Raw genomic sequence first — 20,119 nt, forward strand, 5'->3', positions numbered from 1 at the left:
GTCTATTGTTAATTTTTGGCATAGAGATCCATGGAAAATGGTTATATTTTTGTATTATCCGCAATTTGTAATTATCTGCAGCCATCCCCGTCATTAGCGCAGATTAATCGAGAGTGTACTGTATCTTAATTCCCACTTTCTGCCTTTTCTGCTATCAGACGTGCACAGTTGCAATCCGTGTCCCTTCCCTTCCCTCATCTCCCTCACTTCCCTCGCCAGCAATCCATATCCCTTCCCTCGTCTCATCAGTTGATCGCTTGGTCACACTTTGAAGTGTGTGCCCTCTTTTTTCAATAACTTAATGAAGTCCCACCCATTGAAATTTGTTCCAGGAGTCCAAATAATATTGTGTGAGTGGCAGTGGTGGATTCTTAATCGCTTTTCCACGTGTCTTTTACATTCTTTGCGTGTTTGTCTCACCAAGTGGTATCCTGCAGTGTTAAGTATTAAACCGATTAGCACGGTTGGCTATGTACAGTGCGAAATAAGTTCAGCATACACACGCACACACATTAAAAGTACCTGCTCGTGTAAAGTTTCACCCTCTGTTATCCTTGCACGTTGCAACGGTGGCGGTGAATTGTGAGGCACTGACACTCGGTTGCTTTTTCTAGGTGCAGCTAATTCACTACAACCACGAGCTCTACACAAACGTGTCGGACGCAGCCCGCAACCCAGCAGGACTCACCATCGTCACCATTTTTATGAAGGTAATTGTTAATTCTTTTTTTGTTATCGGAATTTTTTTTGCAGAAATGACTAACAGTCTTATTGCTCGTCTTCGTTGTCGTTTTTATAGATTATGTATATTCTACCCGACTATGGGTTTAATGTCCATCACAAATGGGTAGAAATATTTGTGCACATAAACGTGACCAATACTCATTGTAGCACGTTATACCAAGAGGCTGTTCCTCCACCACAGAGTTTGTAGATCAAGCCAGCGCCAACTGGACTATGTGAACCACTGTTATCAGGCAGAGCGATACACTTTAATACTTTACTAAATAAGCTATAAAAAAATACTATTTAAACTATTTATTTTACCAGGTAAGGCCCACTGAGCTGTATAGCTCTTTTTCAGAAGATCTGGCTGTCACAAATGATAGCTGGGCTGAACATCACGTGGGCTGACCATGTGGAAATTTATAGCAGCCAAATCCTCTAAATGCATGTTTCTAGATGTGGGGGAAAAAAACAGAAGACCCTGAGGACAATACACGTGACCACAGGGAGAGAGAGAGAGAGACAAGCAAACTCCAAATATACAGCAGGTATCAGGGTCGGGATCGAACTCACGACCTCCTGTATACCAGGTGATGGAGTTAACATCTCGTCACCGTGGGCAGTGATGGACAACCCAGACTCTAGTCAGTGGGGCCCCATGAGCAGCCCTCCTGCACCTCAGTGGGCCGCAGGCTTGGCATCGTGCTTTGTCACGACCCCACGCATCGCCCCTCGACACCGTGAGCAAGGCCACCATGAGGGGCTGCAAGGGCCACAGGTTACCCACACCACTGCTCCAGAGCCACCATCAAAAATACATGCGTGACCTCATGGGGGGTCAACATGGAAACAGGGTATTCTGTGAGTGGCAGATCTCTTGCATCAGTCAAACATGTATGGGCAGTCATCGACTTATGAACACATTTAGTTCCTGAGACCCGTTCGTAAGTTGGACCACAGTAATCTACCATATTTAAATGCCCACAAACACACACACAAGCACTCCCAGCATGAGGCAGGTGCGAGTTGGTTCGTAAGTGCAGTTGTTCGTAAGTGCAGGTGTTCATAAGTCCAGGTGTTCGTAAGTCCAGGTGTCCGTAAGTGTGGGCGTTCGTAAGTGCGGCCATTCGTAAGTGCAGCTGTGTTCGTAAGTGCGGGCGTTCGTAAGTCGGGTGTTCGTAAGTCGATGACTACATGTACAGTGACTGCCCTCACCACAAGGAAGGGGGGACAGGGATGACAGGTGGGACGGAGGAGCGAAGGATCAAGTCCACAGACTCGCGCGGCCCTTGGGTTATTCAGACAATAAATTGAGCCATTCTGGGCTATTCATAGGATCTCCTCCAGAGCCGATGTGACATCGTACCTGTATGTGCATGTTAAGGCTTCACGTGAACTGGTATAATTTTTCAATTGTACCTTTAGTGCCTTCACAGTTTTTACACAGTGGGAGATGCGAATTCTGCCTGAAATGGCAAAAGTGTTGGCTGCACATATTTTTGTTATATATAAAACAATTATAATGATCTGTTGTACCACAATAGCCGGAAGATCTAGCAGAAGGGAGTGATGGTGAGGTGCGGTGGTGTCAATGATATTAACTTCCCAACCTAATACGCACCAACTTCTTAAGATTACATATTCACTTCGTTAAGGAGTGAGGCAAAATTATGTTAAACTTCTCAAATCTTGTACATTCAGTGAAGGACTAATGCTATCGATGGAGAAGTAATGATTCAAACATTTTAATGGCATGGAAATCTACTACGAGTACTACTGTTTTATTTACCAGGTAAAGCCCTCTGCGCCATTAACTCCTGTTCAGAGGTGACCTGGCCACACATCGTAGTGGCTTTACCATCATCATCACTCGTGGGAATTTATAGCAGCCAAATAATCCAAGCATTTTTAGGGCAAACACTGGAGGAGCCTAGAAAAAAAATCCACGTGACCACGGGGAGAGAGAACATGCCAACTCCAGATGTACAACGGGCCATCATCAGGGTCAGGATCGAACCCATGACCTCCCGCGTATCAGCCGAGGGAGATGACACCTTATCTCGCCACCACGGGGCAAACATCGCGATCCCCCTCCTTGCCCCCCCCACATCCCCTCACAAGTCAATCTCACGCCTCTACCCACTCGTCGCAGCTCCTCAGTTCAACTTGAGAGGTTTGGTTTGGTATTCATGAGCAGCGTGGCATGACTTCAAAATGTTAATTATTGAAGCTTCTTCAGATGCGAGCTGTCATGCGTTTCCCCCTGTTGTATATGTAGGTTATGAAAATTTGATGAAAATAATAAAAATTAAATGACATTTTAAAAAATGCGTAATTATCCTAAATTATGTTAATCTGTGTAACTATGCGTATGAATTATGCTAATTCGGGAGATAATTGTATTAATTTATGCGAGTGTGTGTGGTTATGCTAATGCGAGCCGATAATTAGGCTCCGCCTCGCTGACGAGGGTCGGTTATAAATCGGGATAATGCAATTAATCGTATGCAGTTATGCAGGTACTGTAAGCATGTCAGATGAAACTCGGCATCGTTGTTTAACTTCACATTATCGATCAGTATAATACAATTATTCTCGCTTTACCATTTACTGAGTGTGTTAGTGTGTTCAGCCAGGTCTCCAAGTTCACATCTCGGCGCAGAATACAGTTCTTATGCATAAATTTCAGGAAAGAACACACAGCCACTTCTGCGTTAATCAATTTTATTTTCTAACTAAACTTTAACTCTAGAAGATGCAACTCTCAATCTTGGAATTTCAACACAGTATCAATACAGTATCATCAACGACTGTGTGGTTTCACTTTGACAACAGCACATTGATTCATACCGCATCCATTCATAGACCTTCAAGGCAATTCTTATCACGTTGTTTCACTTTGGGTCACGGAGCAGTTGGTTATTATGCAGTGTAACACGAGCATATGGAAAATATGAATAAAGTCCTTAATATTATGCGACAGTATTCATACGAAAAGCAATCAAACAATTATTATTCCTAAAGGCACAAATATATCAATAGATCAATCGGCAAGATTATATGATTACAGAGATGGCTTGGAGTGAGGGTGTGTGATGGGGTGTGCTTTTTCCCTTGAGATTCTTATTTTGGGCCAATTTTTTATTAATTGTGGACCAAGTTGCCTGATAAGGAAACCTGGTTGGACACGCTATTCTCCCCCCCCCGCCCCTTGAGCGTAGCTCCGTGGTGAAGGTGTCAAGGATTATAAAGTATTAAAGCTGTGTTGTTGGCCTGACTGGATGTGCTTCACATAATGTTTTTTCAGGTTTGTTGAATTCTCGTCTCTCATCTTTTTGTTGTATTTACCTCCGTGATTTGTTCTTGACCGTTGTAAGTATGTGTAAGATGTGCCCTTTTTTGAGCTGCCGTTTTGTATTTACAAGAGGTGGTCTTTTTTGAGCTGCCGTTTTGTATGTGTAAGATGTGCGTGTTTGAGCTGCCGCTCTCTGGCCCCTCCCCCCCTCCAACCGTATTTCCTATTTAAGCTTCTGTTCATCCCTCCGCCCCCCCCCCCCTCCTCTCTCTCTGCCTCCCTCTCCGTCTTTCCTCCCTTCTTACCTCTTGGTGGACTTGTATATGTATTTCTTCTGACCGTGTACCTCGTATTTTTCATTATATATATGCTGGTATGTGCAATCCAAAGGTTGAACACGAAATTTAACACTTCTGAAATTCGTGGTCCGCCAGGAAGTGTCTAACTGTGTTGTTGGCCTGACTGGATGTGCTCCACATAATGTTTTTTTCAGGTTTGTTGAATTCTCGTCTCTCATATTTTTGTTGTATTTACCTCCGTGATTTGTTCTTGACACCTGATTAAGATCGCTTGCGTTGTGATCAAAACGTCGTGATTGTTTTTGTTTTAATATAATTTTATTGTCTATATACGTGACTTTACCGAAAAAACCAATGAGTGTCAAGGATTAATTCGTATTGATGGATCTGTTGGTAATTTATGCGATTTGAAGTACAACCCAAGACAAAAGAATTAAGAAGGAAGAAATATTATTAATGTACTTATGAACGACGGACTGTTATCACCTGATCTGTCGCGATGCTTTCACGGCCACTGATGGTTCACGTTTTGAGGATTAGGCTTTTGTTCTGGACTCGTGTATGGGTGAGAGATATGGATTGTGTTGAGTAGTCAGTGTTCGGAATTGATTATTTATGTCAAGCAGACGCCTGGTTTGTCGTGTGGTGGGGGGCAGTGTGCGTCATACGTATCAGTTGATTCTTCTCTCACAGTCGTCGATTCGGGTTCGGCTGACGTAGGTTGACAGGTTGACACGTTGTAGTTGCGATGGTCGTCGGTAGATGGCGATCACAGCTTGCTGCAGCTGTCGGCGATGGTGGTGCGCCGTCGGTAGGTAGCTGGCTCACGGCTCTCTCGTAGCGGGCCGTGTTGCACGATCGGTAGATGGTGCTCGTCTGCTGGTCGCTGGCACGGTTGTGTCATTGTCGTGATGCTTGCTGGTTGCACGCTATCTGGCGCTGGGCGATACGTTTGTTGCGATGCTCCTTCTGATGGCAGATTCGCACCGTGTAACCTGTCGCTAAACAGCGAATCTTGCCATTCTGGCGAGTTGTAGAAACTTCTTCTGCGTCAGTGGTGGTGGATCTTCTTCTGCAGGGATAAGTTGAGCTGGTCCGCTGGTCGCTGAGCTTGTCCGCTAGCTAATGAGTTCAATTCAATGCTGTAGCGTCCTATTTTATATGCCAAAATCTCTCCCCTTGGCTCCTCCTTACAAGGCGGAGCTCCTTTTGATTTAGCTGTGTGTCGTGGTCTGGAGTGTGTGTCCGTATATGTGTCCATATGTGTGTCAGTGTGTGTCATTTACGGCATGGTTCTGTTGCCCTCCTCTTTCCCCTCCCCCCACCTCTACTGCTTATTTTAAGCCTCTGTTCATCCCTCCAGCCCTTTTTTCTTTCTTCTCTGTCCGTCTTTCCTCTTCCTACCTCTGCTGCCTTGTACCTTGTATTTGTTCACTCTGTCTATGCTGGTATGTTCAACCGAGAGGATGAACACGAAATTTAGCACTCTTCTGAAATTCGTGGTCCGCCAGGCAAGTGTCTAACTGTGTTGTTGGCCTGACTGGTTTTGCATGACGTAATTTTTTTCTTAGGTTTGTTGAATTCTTGTCTCTCATCTTGTTGTATTTACCTCCGTGCAGTTTAATGCTCTCTATGTGTTGCGTTGATGTCACCCTATATGCTCCCTCGCTATTTGTTTTTTACACCTGATGAAGATCGCTTGTGTTGCGGTCGAAACGTCGTGATTGATTTATTTTAATATAATTTTATGGTATTTCTACATACGTGACGTTACCGAAAAAACCAATGAGTAATTTATGCAGTCACGAAAGCTTTGATTCTTTATTAACCCACTTCTACGGGGAAGTTACCTTTACAATTCTGTCCTAAACTTATTGCGCCCCTTGCTTTCTCCTACCCCTCCCCCCTCTTCTGCTGCCGTGCCCCTTGCTATCTTCGGCCCCTCCCCCCACCTCTACTGCTTATTTTAAACCTCTGTTCATCCCTTCAGCCCTTTTTTCTTTCTTCTCTGTCCGTCTTTCCTCTTCCTACCTCTGCTGCCTTGTACCTTGTATTTGTTCACTCTGTCTATGCTGGTATGTTCAACCCAGAGGATGACCACGAAATTTAGCACTCTTCTGAAATTCGTAGTCCGCAAGGCAAGTGTCTAACTGTGTTACACGAAATTCGTGATCTGATCCCATCCGTGAAGGATGTCATTCCTGATTTACAGTACCCCGGGGTTTACAAATTGAGTTGTATATTGGGGAGACAAAGGGACATGTCTCTGACCGCATTCGCGAGCACAAATCAGATTTGAAACACGGCAAAACGAATTCTTCTGCCGTGGCTGATCACTGTTACAACACTGTGGGGGATCACGATATAATTTTCTCCGATACCAAGGTTCTTTGCAAACCCACGGGCTTTTATCAGAGATTTGTTCATGAAGCAATTCAGATCTACAAACACAGACACAATTTCAACCGAGAGGATGGTTTCAAATTAAGCAACCATTGGAAAGATGTTCTAAATCGAACTAAACATTAAACTAATTTCAATGGTACAGTATATTTTTTCAAGTAGTGGTACCCCAAACTTTCGCAGCTCTTATAAATTCCCTTTTCACACCAACAATAGGTAAACTCCCCCCCCCCCCCCGCGCCAAACGGCAAGTCAACCGGCACGTACACCACCTCTTTCCTAAAATCCGCCAATCAAATGCTAATTTTTATGCTAATTTCTTTGTCAGAACATCTTGTTTGCTCGCACACAGTTTAAAGGTCCGCTGTCTGAGCGTGGTTGTGTTTCGCTAAATTCTCCTGTTTGATGAGTACTAGGTGCCTCGGTGAATGTATATGCTCTGACTTTAACATAGCTATTTCTGTGACCAGTTACAAGCTAATCACTCAGCTATTTCAATGCTAAATTCTATGCTAATTCCTTTGTCAAGGGGTACCTCTGCGGATGTGTATACTTTAACTTAGCTATTTCACTGAGCCATTTCAATGCTAAATGATATGCTAATTCCTTTGTCAAGGCGCTTTGTGTTTTTCTTCTCACACAGCTTAAAGGTCGTGATCTAAGCGTAGCTTCTCTCACTCCAGCGCTGTCCTCCAGACAGTCTCGTCCCTTCACCTGATGAAGGCCGCTTGTGTTGTGGCCGAAACGTCGTGATTCTTTGTTATTTTATTTTCACCTACGTGATTTTACCCAATAGCACCAAAGAGTATCGAACTGTGTTGTTGGCCTGACTGGTTTTGCATGATGTAATTTTTTTCTTAGGTTTGAATTCTCGTCTCTCATCTTGTTGTATTTACCTCCGTGCAGTTTAACGCTCTCTATGTGTTGCACCCGATATGCTCCCTCGCTATTTGTTTTTTACACCTGATGAAGATCACTTGTGTTGCGGTCGAAACGTCGTGATTGATTTATTTTAATATAATTTTATGGTATTTCTACATACGTGACGTTACCGAAAAAAACCAATGAGTAATTTATGCAGTCACGAAAGCTTTGATTCTTTATTAACCCACTTCTACGGGGAAGTTACCTTTACAATTCTGTCCTAAACTTATTGCGCCCCTTGCTTTCTCCTACCCCTCCCCCCTCTTCTGCTGCCGTGCCCCTTGCTCTCTTCGGCCCCTCCCCCCACCTCTACTGCTTATTTTAAGCCTCTGTTCATCCCTCCGGCCCTTATTCTTGCTTCTCTGTCCGTCTTTCCTCTTCCTGCCTCTTCTGCCTTGTACCTCGTATTTGTTCACTCTGTCTATGCTGGTATGTTCAACCCAGAGGATGAACACGAAATTTAGCACTCTTCTGAAATTCGTGGTCCGCCAGGCAAGTGTCTAACTGTGTTGTTGGCCTGACTGGTTTTGCATCGCATATTTTTTTCTTAGGTTTGTTGAATTCTCGTCTCTCATCTTCTTATTGTATTTACCTCCGTACAGTTTAACGCTCACTATGTGTTGCGTTGATGTCACCCTATATGTTCCCCCGCTATTTGTTTTTTACACCTGATGAAGATCGCTTGTGTTGCGGTCGAAACGTTGTGATTGATTTATTTTAATGTAATTTTATGGTATTTCTACATACGTGACTTTACCGAAAAAAACAATGAGTAATGTTACAAATCGTCTCGAAGGCGTCTCTCTGTCTGCCTGTGCGAGAGGGAGGGGCGAGTTTTCCCCCTGTATGACTTTTTCCGACGCACAAAGGTTGTGTTAAGGTTTTTAAGTTAACATTTTATTCCATCATAGTTTGGTATCGTACCACTTACAGTTATGATTCTGTATGTGACTCAAGGTCTGTTGTGTTAGTTTTCCATCGTGGTGTTCGATTTTATTTCAAGGGAAGGTGCTCTCTTGAGCGAATGCATATTCTTATCACGTGCTGCGGGAAGACAAAGACGGCCGGGAGGCTCTCTCTCTCCGTTGCCCTCGGTTTACCATCGCTCAAATATCATTTGTTTCATGTTCAACAAGGTTTTAATTCACCCCGTTATCTTGGCCCTTCCTCAGTTTTATTTTTTTCATCATTCCGTGTGTAAGCTTTATCATTTATATCATTTTATTTCCGATATCCTGAGCCAAGAGATAAGTTTCTTGATCCTGGGAATTCGTATCCCTTGGTGTTTTCAAGGTTATATAAACGGAATATAGTTTACGGTGAATAACGTTAACATTAATGTTATGTATGACTCTTATGTATTGTGTGTTGTTGTTTTAATTACTTGTCCGCTCGGCTTCGCTGACGCGCTCTGCGCGGCTCTAAGGAATTTCCCCCCCTCTCTGCTTGCACGGGTGTGTGTTTATTGTGACATCGCTCTTCCGAGGGCGCAGATGGCCTGCGATAATTCTTGTCTCTGGTGTTATTCCTGCTCTCCCACGCTGCGGGAAGACAAAGGCGGCCGGGGTCTCTTTCTCTCTCTCTAACCCTTGAGTTAACACTGCATTATTATTATTATTATTTGCTTATGTCCTGAGGTTAGAGAATTCGTTTTGACTTAGGAAAAATTCTGATTGCCATATGCTTCGGGTCAAGTTGTGTAGAAATTATTAAAGATGGAAATAACATTTCGTATTGAATTAATAGATGGGTAATGGTTCATTGATGTAGCTTGTGGCCTGGTTTTTAATTGGAGTGAGCGGGAGGATCGATAGTTTTAGCTTATTCCTGTTGTTGGATTTTGAACTTTCACGTTACTTTAATAGCAATGAAGGGGAAAAAAATGGTTTAGCGGTTGGCTTTGGCTATATCTGCGGGCTGACAAAAGGGGCGAACTCTCGGCGACCCCGGGTGCTGCTTTACATCAATCCTGCTGTTTGCTTGCCCAGTGTTCGGTCTGTGCCCTCTGACCCTGGGCATGTTTGTGAACTGTCAAAATTATGTCAGCAGGTCATGGTAAATCGTCCCTTGGCAATCTGGCGATTCTCCGATAGCCAATAACCCTTCTCTGGCCCGATAGGTTATTATTTATTTATATTTTACGGCCTTTTGACGCTTTCCATCTGTGTTTGCTGCGCTTGCGTGTTTTCATTTATTATTTCTCTAAAAAAATATCGGCAAATATTCTTGTTGATATTGTGGAAAAAGGGCCATATACAACACCCCCCCAACTTTGCTGACGTGCAGGTGTCGGAGACTACTAACCGGTTTTTGGACAGACTGCTCAACCGAGACACCATAACAAGAATCGCATACAAAAGTAAGGGGCTCTTAATTGTCTGTTGTGCGGGAGAAAAATATACCAACATTGGACCTTTCCATTAAAATGTATTATTTATTCTGCTTGTTTACAGGTGATTTACAAACTCCACACAGAGTCGCCCAAGTTGAGAATTAAACCCAAGGCGTACTTGCTGTGAGGCACAAGTGTTATCAATGCGCCATCCCCCACAAGTGTTATCAATGCGCGAACCTCATCCCCCAATGTTTGCATTCAATAATCCCCATTGAAAGTAAACTAAACTATAAACTCTTCTTTGGTTCTTTCGGTAAAGTCACGTAGAATGAGAATAAAATAATAAATTGATAAAATAACAATAATATTCTCACGACGTTTCGGCCACAACACAAGCGGCCTTCATCAGGTGAAGGGACGAGACTGTCTGGTAGGACAGCACTGGAGTGACTTTACCGAAAGAACCAAAGAAGATGAATCCTTGCAGTCACGAAAGCTTTAAATCGAAATTTAAACTATAAACTATTTTCATTTTATCAGGTAAGGCCCACTGAGCTATGTAGCTCTTTTTCAGAAGTGACCTGGCCACAAACACTTGCTCAACGAAGTGGCTGATCATCATGTTGACATTCTAAAAGCCAAATACTCTAAACTTATGTTTATAAATGTGGAGGGAAAACCGTTGGACCCGGAGAAAAATCCACACAACCACAGGGAGAGAGACACGCAAACTCCAAATATACAGCAGGCGTCAGGGTAGGGATCGAACCCACGACCTCTTGTACACCAGGCGAGGTAGTTAACATCTCTCCATCGTAAAACACAATGTGCTAGGACAGGAGGAGTCACATGTGCTGGGCATCATCTGGGAGTGTTACAATTTTAAAGAGTGCTCCAGTTTGATTCGTGATTGTGGAGCAAACCACCTCTTTTACACATTCCTGTTATCCGCAATTTCTGTTAACCATGGCCTGCATCTAGCTGTAGAAAATCCTACTATCCACGAAACGATTCCTCCTATCACATACGTCTATCTGCAGGTAAGACTGTATTATCCAGAAGTGGTCGTGAACAGTAAAAGTCATTCAGTGAATTCCTCCGATTATTCATGGGTATGAAGAGCACCAGGAAGTGGGTGTTGTGGTAATTACAGAAATGCTTTAATAACATTGCAGGTGATGTATTGATGCTGGTGATGATGCATGAATGATTACGAAGATGATGCTCATTGGATTGATGATGGATTGGTGAAGATGATGATGATGATAGGTGGACTAATGATGATGAAATTGCCAACAATCAATAATGATGCCCTAGACCAGGGGTCGGCAACCAAAATAATAATAATGAGCCTTTTCTTGTCGAATTCAGTCAACAAAAACCCAATATTTCAAGAGCCGTAATGCAACGTGAATAAGAGATGGTGGTCCGTAATAAATAAGTGCAATGAAGCGGCGGTCCTTAAAGTACTGCCGCAGGCACCTCCGGAGCCGCAGGTTTGCCGACCCCTGACATAGACGAAGGTTATAGTCGTGAGAACGCGAACTGGGCTTGCTGTCTTCACTCCAAAGCTGTCCTCTGGACAGTCCAGTCCCTTCACCTGATGAAGCCAACTTGTGTTGTGGCAGAAACGTCGTGATTTTTTGTTATTTTATTTTTACCTACATGACTTTACCGAATAGAACCAAAGAGTGTTTCATATATTTTATTATTTTATTGTTTCCCTTCAACGTGACTTTACCGAAAGAGCTAAGAATATTAAGGTTATAGTGTTGCTGCTACTACATGGTCCGGACGCTCATTCAGCATGGACAATGTTTTTGAACGTGCAGGTGAGATGACTACGGTGGAGATGGAGCCGCAATATAGATTTAATGAGCACATTTAGTATTTGTGCCACTCGTATAACATGAGGGCTATTGGTGTGAAGGTGCCGTGCTTTACGGTTCGTACATTTTACAGGACATTTCCGAATTGAGGTCGATGCGCCGAAGTGGCTGACCGTGAAAAATCGCAGAGAGTGAGCAGGCAACGAGTACCCCCCACGTAGATTGAATAATATTGCCAGGGCTTATTAGTGAAATGTTTACAGGTAGATAAAACTGCAATCGTGGCTTGATGCCTCAATCATCGCTTTCTTCAAAAGGACGATATATTCAAAAGGACGATTATAGACCCATTATCCTCTTATCACATGTGTATATTTAAATCGCTGATGAAGATCAATGGAAACACAATAATGAACAGATTAGAGGCCACTGTGCAAAAAAAAACATACAATATAACCGGTATTGACCAAGCATCTGGGATTCTGAAAAATTGCCTGAAAATTATTGTTGGGGTCATACAGCACCAGTAACATCGCCCCCTACTGTTAAAGCCTTGCATGACCCTCCTGAAAAATAGCCTTGAGAAACTAGCGAGGCTTTTCTGGGTAAAAACGCGAAATAATAATAAACACCTCTCTAAATCAACGTGTAAATGTGGCTATATCTGCAAGGGTTCATGCAAATAGGTATGATTCTCATGGAGTCGGTTCTGTGAGAGTGGGGTGAGTGTTTGCACACAACAGAGAGCTGAGGGTGTCTGGATCAGGTGTGCATATGAGCGCGTGGTCACAATAAGTTGCTTCGGTAGACAAAAGCATTCAAATACACCAACACTAGTCACTGAACTATTTTTCCAGGTAAGGCCCACTGAGCTGTATAGCTCTTTTTCAGAAGCGACTTGGCCATGAATGATAGCTCAACGAAGTGGCTCACCGTGTGGAAATTTATAGCAGCCCAAATACTCTAAAAGCACGTTGATTCTAAATGTTGCATAAAAGTGCAGTTCTGCTAGTGCAGATAAGAGGTTACTCACAGGGATCTCAGAATTAGTTCTGTCGTATCTCCATCCACAGGACGTTCTCAATCATGGGGTGATGCACTTGGTCGCTGAAAGCTCCAAGCTAATTGTTTTTGTCTCCTGACACCGACTCATCGAACATTGTTGCATTTTATTTCAGATGATGCCTACCTGCTTCAGGGTCTATCTGTCGAGGAACTCTACCCAGATACGTCAAGCTACATCACATATGAAGGATCCATGACGACGCCACCCTGCTATGAGACCGTCACCTGGATAGTCATGAACAAACCCGTGTATATCACTCACCTGCAGGTCAGTCACACTGTGTACTTCTCTCTTGCTTAGGTCAGTTGACATATCTCTCTCACAATTACCATGTACATATTATACACATTTTTATAGTCCTTAAAATTGTTTGGAATAACTCGGACAAGTGTAAGGGGCACAGAAAATCAAATGATGTCAGGACAATGTTCAATAAACCACTTGCATAGCCTTTGCTTAATGCCAAAGAGTTCTGAATGGGTTGTGTACATATGATTGATTTAGGCCACTGTTGTCAGGCATGTTGAACAAGGCCGCCCAGCGCTCATTTTGAGCACTTTAGCTGCACTTGACAATTATGAATATTTCGCCGTTTTAAAATAAATAACAAAAACATTTACATCTAACAACTGACCCAAAGTGTATTTCTCAACACTCGCTGAAGTCAATTAGCTCTACTGTAATAGCGTCAACATTTAGCTCCAAGAAGCAGAGCCGACTAAACTGGGGACTACGTAAGTTAATTGATTTACTCTGTAAGTAAATGTTGTGGGTTTACTCTCCAACACACCGGCGTGCTGAACTCGTAACCAATTGGCACGTTTTGTTAACGTTACAAACCTTACTAATTAGCTGTGAGGTGGTGGTGGGTTTAACAATACATTTATATTCACGCGATCTAACCCAAAAACCTCTGGATAATATTGGTCATGAAAGCCTACTACATGTTAAACTACTCCATTGGGATTACATACAGTAGAGTTTTCCCCTAGCATTGCGCTATAATGGCACAAATACATGGAATTAATTCCATGGAATCCCATGTAATTCCACGGTAAAACTTATTAAATTATCATAAAATAATAACTTGGTTTGAAATCTAAATACAATACGTATTATGATTCCTATGGTTAGTGAATAAACACAACAGTATGAAAAACAAGAATAGGTTTTACCATTTCTGGCAATAAAACAGGGGGTGTTAAGATGTTCAAACACCAATTTGCAAGGAATCAAGTCTCCATTAACCACACGCACTTGTAGTGAACGTGCAAACAAACATGCTCTTATAATTAATGAATATATGCAGTTTTTGGAACTGATTAGCCTACACCAGAGACAGCCTTCTTTGGGAAGGCTAAAAAAGGTCCCATGATATAAATAACAACAGTATTTCAGGATGCTGAAAAGAGAGGTGGGATATGACGAGGCACATTTCTTATCCCCCGTTCTCCCCGTGTCCCTCCGGGTCACCCTTGGGAAAGCGTTTTAGCTCCCTGGGCCTCTCCTACCCTGGCTGAGCAAAAACAAACACTCAACTCCAAGAAAACAAAATTGGCAAAAGCACATCGTTCCCACGTAATTTGCATTTCTTTGCATTTCATGGTTTGAGGACTTAGAAAAAAATGTTGCAGACCTGATTTTAAAAAAAACACATAGACATGCAATGGACTTCCCTTAGCCTTTGAGCTGTAAAGAAGGGTCATTGCCGAAACGTCGCCAGAGTTATTGACGTGTTGAGGTTTTAGCGTTTGTTGTCATTTGTGCTCCACTTCCAACGCAGTCTCACCGAATAATTTGTTGAATTCATCATTTTGTTAAATACTTCAGCCCACCGGTGTGTTGGCGCGTTTTGTTTACATGACAAACCTTACTGGCTGTGTCGGGTGGTGGAGGGTTATGACACATTTATACTTACGCGATCTAACTCAAAAACCTTGATGAATAATATTGGTCGCGAAAGCCTACGTGTTCAAACTTAATTCATCAAGATGAGATTTGAGCCCTTTCACTTTACTCAAGTAGCAATGTATTTCAAACCCATGTGTGTGTGCACGTTGATCTGATGGAGTATTTTTTAAGTGAAATGGTTAGCATAATGGGACCTTAGGAGTGTTTACACCCGGAAGATATTGAGTGATGAGGCACGTCCGCCCATCCCTCAGACCAGTACCCCCACCAGTGATAATATTTGCGGGATGCATGTCCACTGACTTCAACAGTACATTATTGACACTTTAGCAGTCGGATGTTTAGAATTGTAAAATCCATTGTGTGTTCACCTCTTTTATAGATGCATTCCCTTCGACTACTCAGCCAAAACCTTCCATCCCAGATCTTTCTGAGTATGAACGACAACTTTAGGCCAACTCAAACGCTCAGTAGCAGATGCGTCCGCACCAATATCAACTTCAACTTTTCTGGCAGAGACTGCCCCAACAAGAAACCGCAAAAGCTGAAGTACAGAGGTGAGTTGGACAAAACGCATGTTTAACTGTCACCACTTGACGGAGGAGGACTTCTATATTTCACAAGCACAACTTACTGCACGTCCATATGATAGTGTGTTTACAATAGATCCAAATACAATGACAAGGAATGTATTGGTATATATAGGAGCATAGGTCAAAAACACCTCACTGTAGTTAACACACGTTGCAATGTGACCACAAGATGGCAGTGCGGCAATGAATTGAATCAATCTGCCAATTTGTTACTAGTGTAGTGAGCGACTTCCGACACACGTCTGGTAGAAGGCTTCTTATTTATTAAGAGCACACAGGGCGATACACTTCGTAACGCGGCTACACCTAGGCTGTCCAAACACGCAGGCCATCTCTGTCCTGCACTACGCTGGCTGATTGACGAGCGTAGCGGCTGCGACAGAGCTGGTCTTGCAAAAGAACAGCCACGTGGTCGAAGACAAAGAGATGACGACGGCAGCGACGCAACCAGGACCCAGACCCTACACGAACAGCCCCGAAGCTCTGGTTGGGTGCTCCTTATATCTGGCATGGTCAAGCTCCAGCTCTGGCCACGCCCCCTCTCTAGAACCCGGGTTGGTTCCCGGAGCTTCTCGACTGACTCCACCCTTCACCGTTACCCCAGATACACACCTTCATAAAAAGGTATTATGTAATGCAGCTCTAAGCGTAATTACCCCTATAGGTCGGCAGGTGTCACCCTGTCATTACACTAGCACAGCACATACCGGTGTGTTGGAGAGTTAAGTGAAAGTTACACCATAAAGCAATGATACAGCTTAATTCATTTCCAACCGCCATTCTTTAATTTAAAAGTGTTCAATGCCACGTGTGAGTCAGAAGCTTCTGTTGACTTTCACTCAAGCAATATCGGAGAACCCTGTGATTCCGCACTGTTAAATACAAATCCCAGAACAGGAGGCTGAAGTTGAGAATATTGTAATATATTGTGAATATCGATTTAAAGCTTTCGTGACTGCAAGGATTCATCTTCTTTGGTTCTTTCGGGAAAGTCACGTAGAATGAGAATAAAATAATAAATTAATACAATAAAATAACACAATAAAATTCTCACGACGTTTCGGCCACAACACAAGTGGCCTTCAGGTGAAAGGAACAGACCTGTCGGGAAGACAGAGCTTCAATGAACGTTGTTAAGATTCGTAGCGTCTTTTTAAGCTGGTTTAGAGAAGTGAGGCACCTTGACAAAGGTGCCTCACTTAGTACAAATCAAACAGGATAATTTTAGCATTGAAACAGCTGAGTGATTAGCTTGTGACTGGTCATAGAAATAGCTATGTTAAAGTCAAAGCCTACACATCTACAGAGGCACCTAGTACAAATCAAACAGGAGAATTTAGAATTGAAATAGCTGAGTGATTAGCTTGTGACTCGTCGTAGAAATAGCTATGTTAAAGTCAAAGCTTACACATCCACAGAGGCACCCTAGTACAAATCAAACAAGATAATTTAGCATTGAAATAGCTGAGTGATTAGCTTGTGACTGGTCAGAAATGGCTATGTTAAAGTCAAAGCCTACACATCCACAGAGGAACCTAGTACAAATCAAACAGGAGAATTTAGCATTGAAATAACTGAGTGATTAGCTTGTGACTGGTCATAGAAATAGCTATGTTAAAGTCAAAGCCTACACATCCACAGAGGCACCTAGTACAAATCAAACAGGAGAATTTAGCATTGAAATAGCTGAGTGATTAGCTTGTGACTGGTCACAGAAATGGCTATGTTAAAGTCAAAGCCTACACATCCACAGGGGCACCTAGTACAAATCAAACAGGAGAATTTAGCATTGAAATAACTGAGAGATTAGCTTGTGACTGGTCATAGAAATAGCTATGTTAAAGTCAAAGCCTACACATCCACAGAGGCACCTAGTACAAATCAAACAGGAGAATTTAGCATTGAAATAGCTGAGTGATTAGCTTGTGACTGGTCACAGAAATGGCTATGTTAAAGTCAAAGCCTACACATCCACAGGGGCACCTAGTACAAATCAAACAGGAGAATTTAGCATTGAAATAACTGAGAGATTAGCTTGTGACTGGTCATAGAAATAGCTATGTTAAAGTCAAAGCCTACACATCCAGAGGCACCTAGTATAAATCAAACAGGAGAATTTAGCATTGAAATAACTGAGGGATTAGCTTGTGACTGGTCATAGAAATAGCTATGTTAAAGTCAAAGCCTACACATCTACAGAGGCACCTAGTACAAATCAAACAGGAGAATTTAGCATTGAAATACCTGAGTGATTAGCTTGTGACTGGTCACAGAAGTGGGTATGTTAAAGTCAAAGCCTACACATCTACAGAGGCACCTAGTACATGGACGCCAAAGGGGCTGCAACAACTCGACTATCATATAGTAAACCGATGTGAAAAAACCTAAGTCTAAATTACATCAATATAATAAATGTACTCAATATATTCTTCAATAAGCTGAGCTATTAACAGTAACTAGGTATACACTACACTATATAATGAATACCATATAGTAAACCAATAAAAACTAAAATATAAACTACCTCAATGTTATCAATAAACTCTATATATTCTCCAATCAGCTAAGCTACCAACAATAAGTCGTTATATATCACAATGCTATATGGCGAATAAATGGGTGGATTCTTACCCTCAACGTCAGCACCACGGATAGCTACGAGCCCCATTCAGACGGACGAGTTAATCCATGGTCGGAACGGAGGAGGGGGAGAGAGACAGCTGCGAGGCGCTGTTATACTCCATGTTGTAAACCATACCATTAACCTATAAACTAGCACGTTTTCTTGATGATATACTGCGACCTTTCACTGGAAAAACCACCTCTGCAGTACTAAATTCTACTCACCTGGTGTCGACAAAGGCATTGCCCTGTCCCCAGACGACCTGCTTGTCAGTTTTGATGTGGTGTCCTTGTTCACCAAAGTCCCGGTACCTGACACCATCGCTATCATTGAAGACCTGGTTCATCAAGGACTGCATACTGATGTACCCCCCCTGGTGAGACATTGCTTAACCAACACATACTTCACCTGGAATGGAACTTTCTACAAACAAACTGTGGGCACCCCAATGGGCTCCCCCCTATCTCCGGTTGTAGCCAACGTATTCATGGAAAAATTTGAAACTGACGCCATCCAGACTGCCACTCTACGCCCGACCTTATGGAAGAGGTACGTGGATGACACTTTTGTCATCTGGCCACATGGCCAGCCTGCTCCAGACCAATTTCGCAACCACATCAATTCCATACACCCAGCCATCAGATTTACCATGGAGGTCGAAAAAGATGGCAAACTACCCTTTTTGGATGTCTTAATTAAAAGGAGACATGATGGTTCAATGAGCCACTCTGTCTACAGGAAAGCTACCCATACAGATGCTTACTTGAAACCGAATTCCCACCACCATCCATCCCAGAAGAACTCCCTCATCAAGACTCTATACCATAGAGCCCAATGCATTTCCGACCAGGAACACATTACCAGTGAACTCAAGCACGTACACCAGGCTCTCAGGGCTAATGGTTACTCCGACTACACAATCCGCAAAGCCATCACTCCAGTCATTAAGAAGGATCCTCTTGTGGAGCCACTCAAAACCATCACCCTACCCTACATTGCAGGGGTCACTAAAAAGATCTCCGATTCAACACAGTACATAAAATCCGTGATCTGGTTCCATCTGTAAAAGATGCTGTTCCAGACATACAGTACCCGGGCGTTTACAAACTAAAGTGCCTCTGTGGTAGTAGCTACATTGGAGAAACCAAACGACATATCTCGGACCGCATCCGCGAACATAAAGCAGACTTGACACACGGTAGAACGAACTCCTCTGCCGTTGCAGATCACTGTTATAATTCAGTGGGCTCACATGACATTGACTTCCCCAAGACGGAGGTTCTTTGCAAACCAACCGGCTACCATGAGAGATTCGTTCATGAGGCCATTCACATATACAAGCACAGAGACAATTTCAACCGAGAAGATGGATTCTGGCTTAGTAACCATTGGAAAGATGTTTTAAACCATTTCGGTTCTTAATTAATTGTATATTACGATGACCTTCAGACCGCAGCTCTTTCGCTGGCATTGACTCTTAATACCTCTCACACCACGGTTAATGGTATGGTTTACAACATGGAGTATAACAGCGCCTCGCAGCTGTCTCTCTCCCCCTCCTCCATTCCGACCATGGATGAACTCGTCCGTCTGAATGGGGCTCGTAGCTATCCGTGGTGCTGAAGTTGAGGGTAACAATCCACCCATTTTATTGTTGGTAGCTTAGCTGATTGGAGTATATATAGAGTTTATTGATAACATTGAGGTAGTTTATATTTTAGTTTTTATTGTTTTACTATATGGTATTCATTATATAGTGTAGTGTATACCCAGTTACTGTTAATAGCTCAGCTTATTGAAGAATATATTGAGTACATTTATTATATTGATGTAATTTAGACTTAGGTTTTTTCACATCGGTTTACTATATGATAGTCGAGTTGTTGCAGCCTCTTTGGTGTCCATGTACTAGGTGCCTCTGTAGATGTGTAGGCTTTGACTTTAACATACCCATTTCTGTGACCAGTCACAAGCTAATCACTCAGGTATTTCAATGCTAAATTCTCCTGTTTGATTTGTACTAGGTGCCTCTGTAGATGTGTAGGCTTTGACTTTAACATAGCTATTTCTATGACCAGTCACAAGCTAATCACTCAGCTGTTTCAATGCTAAAAT

At 42.8% G+C, this 20,119-nt stretch overlaps 1 protein-coding gene across 4 annotated transcripts in view; it reads left to right on the forward strand.

Moving 5' to 3' along the window:
- The window catches only part of LOC116946286 (carbonic anhydrase-related protein 10-like), a 378,302-nt gene that overhangs the window by 331,069 nt on the left and 27,114 nt on the right, over positions 1 to 20,119 (forward strand). For all 4 annotated transcript variants that reach the window (XM_032961344.2, XM_032961345.2, XM_032961347.2 and 1 more), the window contains 4 exons: positions 615 to 710; positions 9,934 to 10,006; positions 12,990 to 13,144; positions 15,171 to 15,345. In XM_032961344.2, coding sequence (XP_032817235.2) covers positions 615 to 710; positions 9,934 to 10,006; positions 12,990 to 13,144; positions 15,171 to 15,345 — 499 coding nt within the window. The remainder of the gene's footprint in view (positions 1 to 614; positions 711 to 9,933; positions 10,007 to 12,989; positions 13,145 to 15,170; positions 15,346 to 20,119) is intronic.

The sequence above is a fragment of the Petromyzon marinus genome, chromosome 26 (genome assembly GCF_048934315.1).
Source record: "Petromyzon marinus isolate PM22_M1 ecotype Great Lakes invasive population chromosome 26, UKy_Petmar_22M1.pri1.0, whole genome shotgun sequence".
Lineage (NCBI taxonomy): Eukaryota > Metazoa > Chordata > Hyperoartia > Petromyzontiformes > Petromyzontidae > Petromyzon > Petromyzon marinus.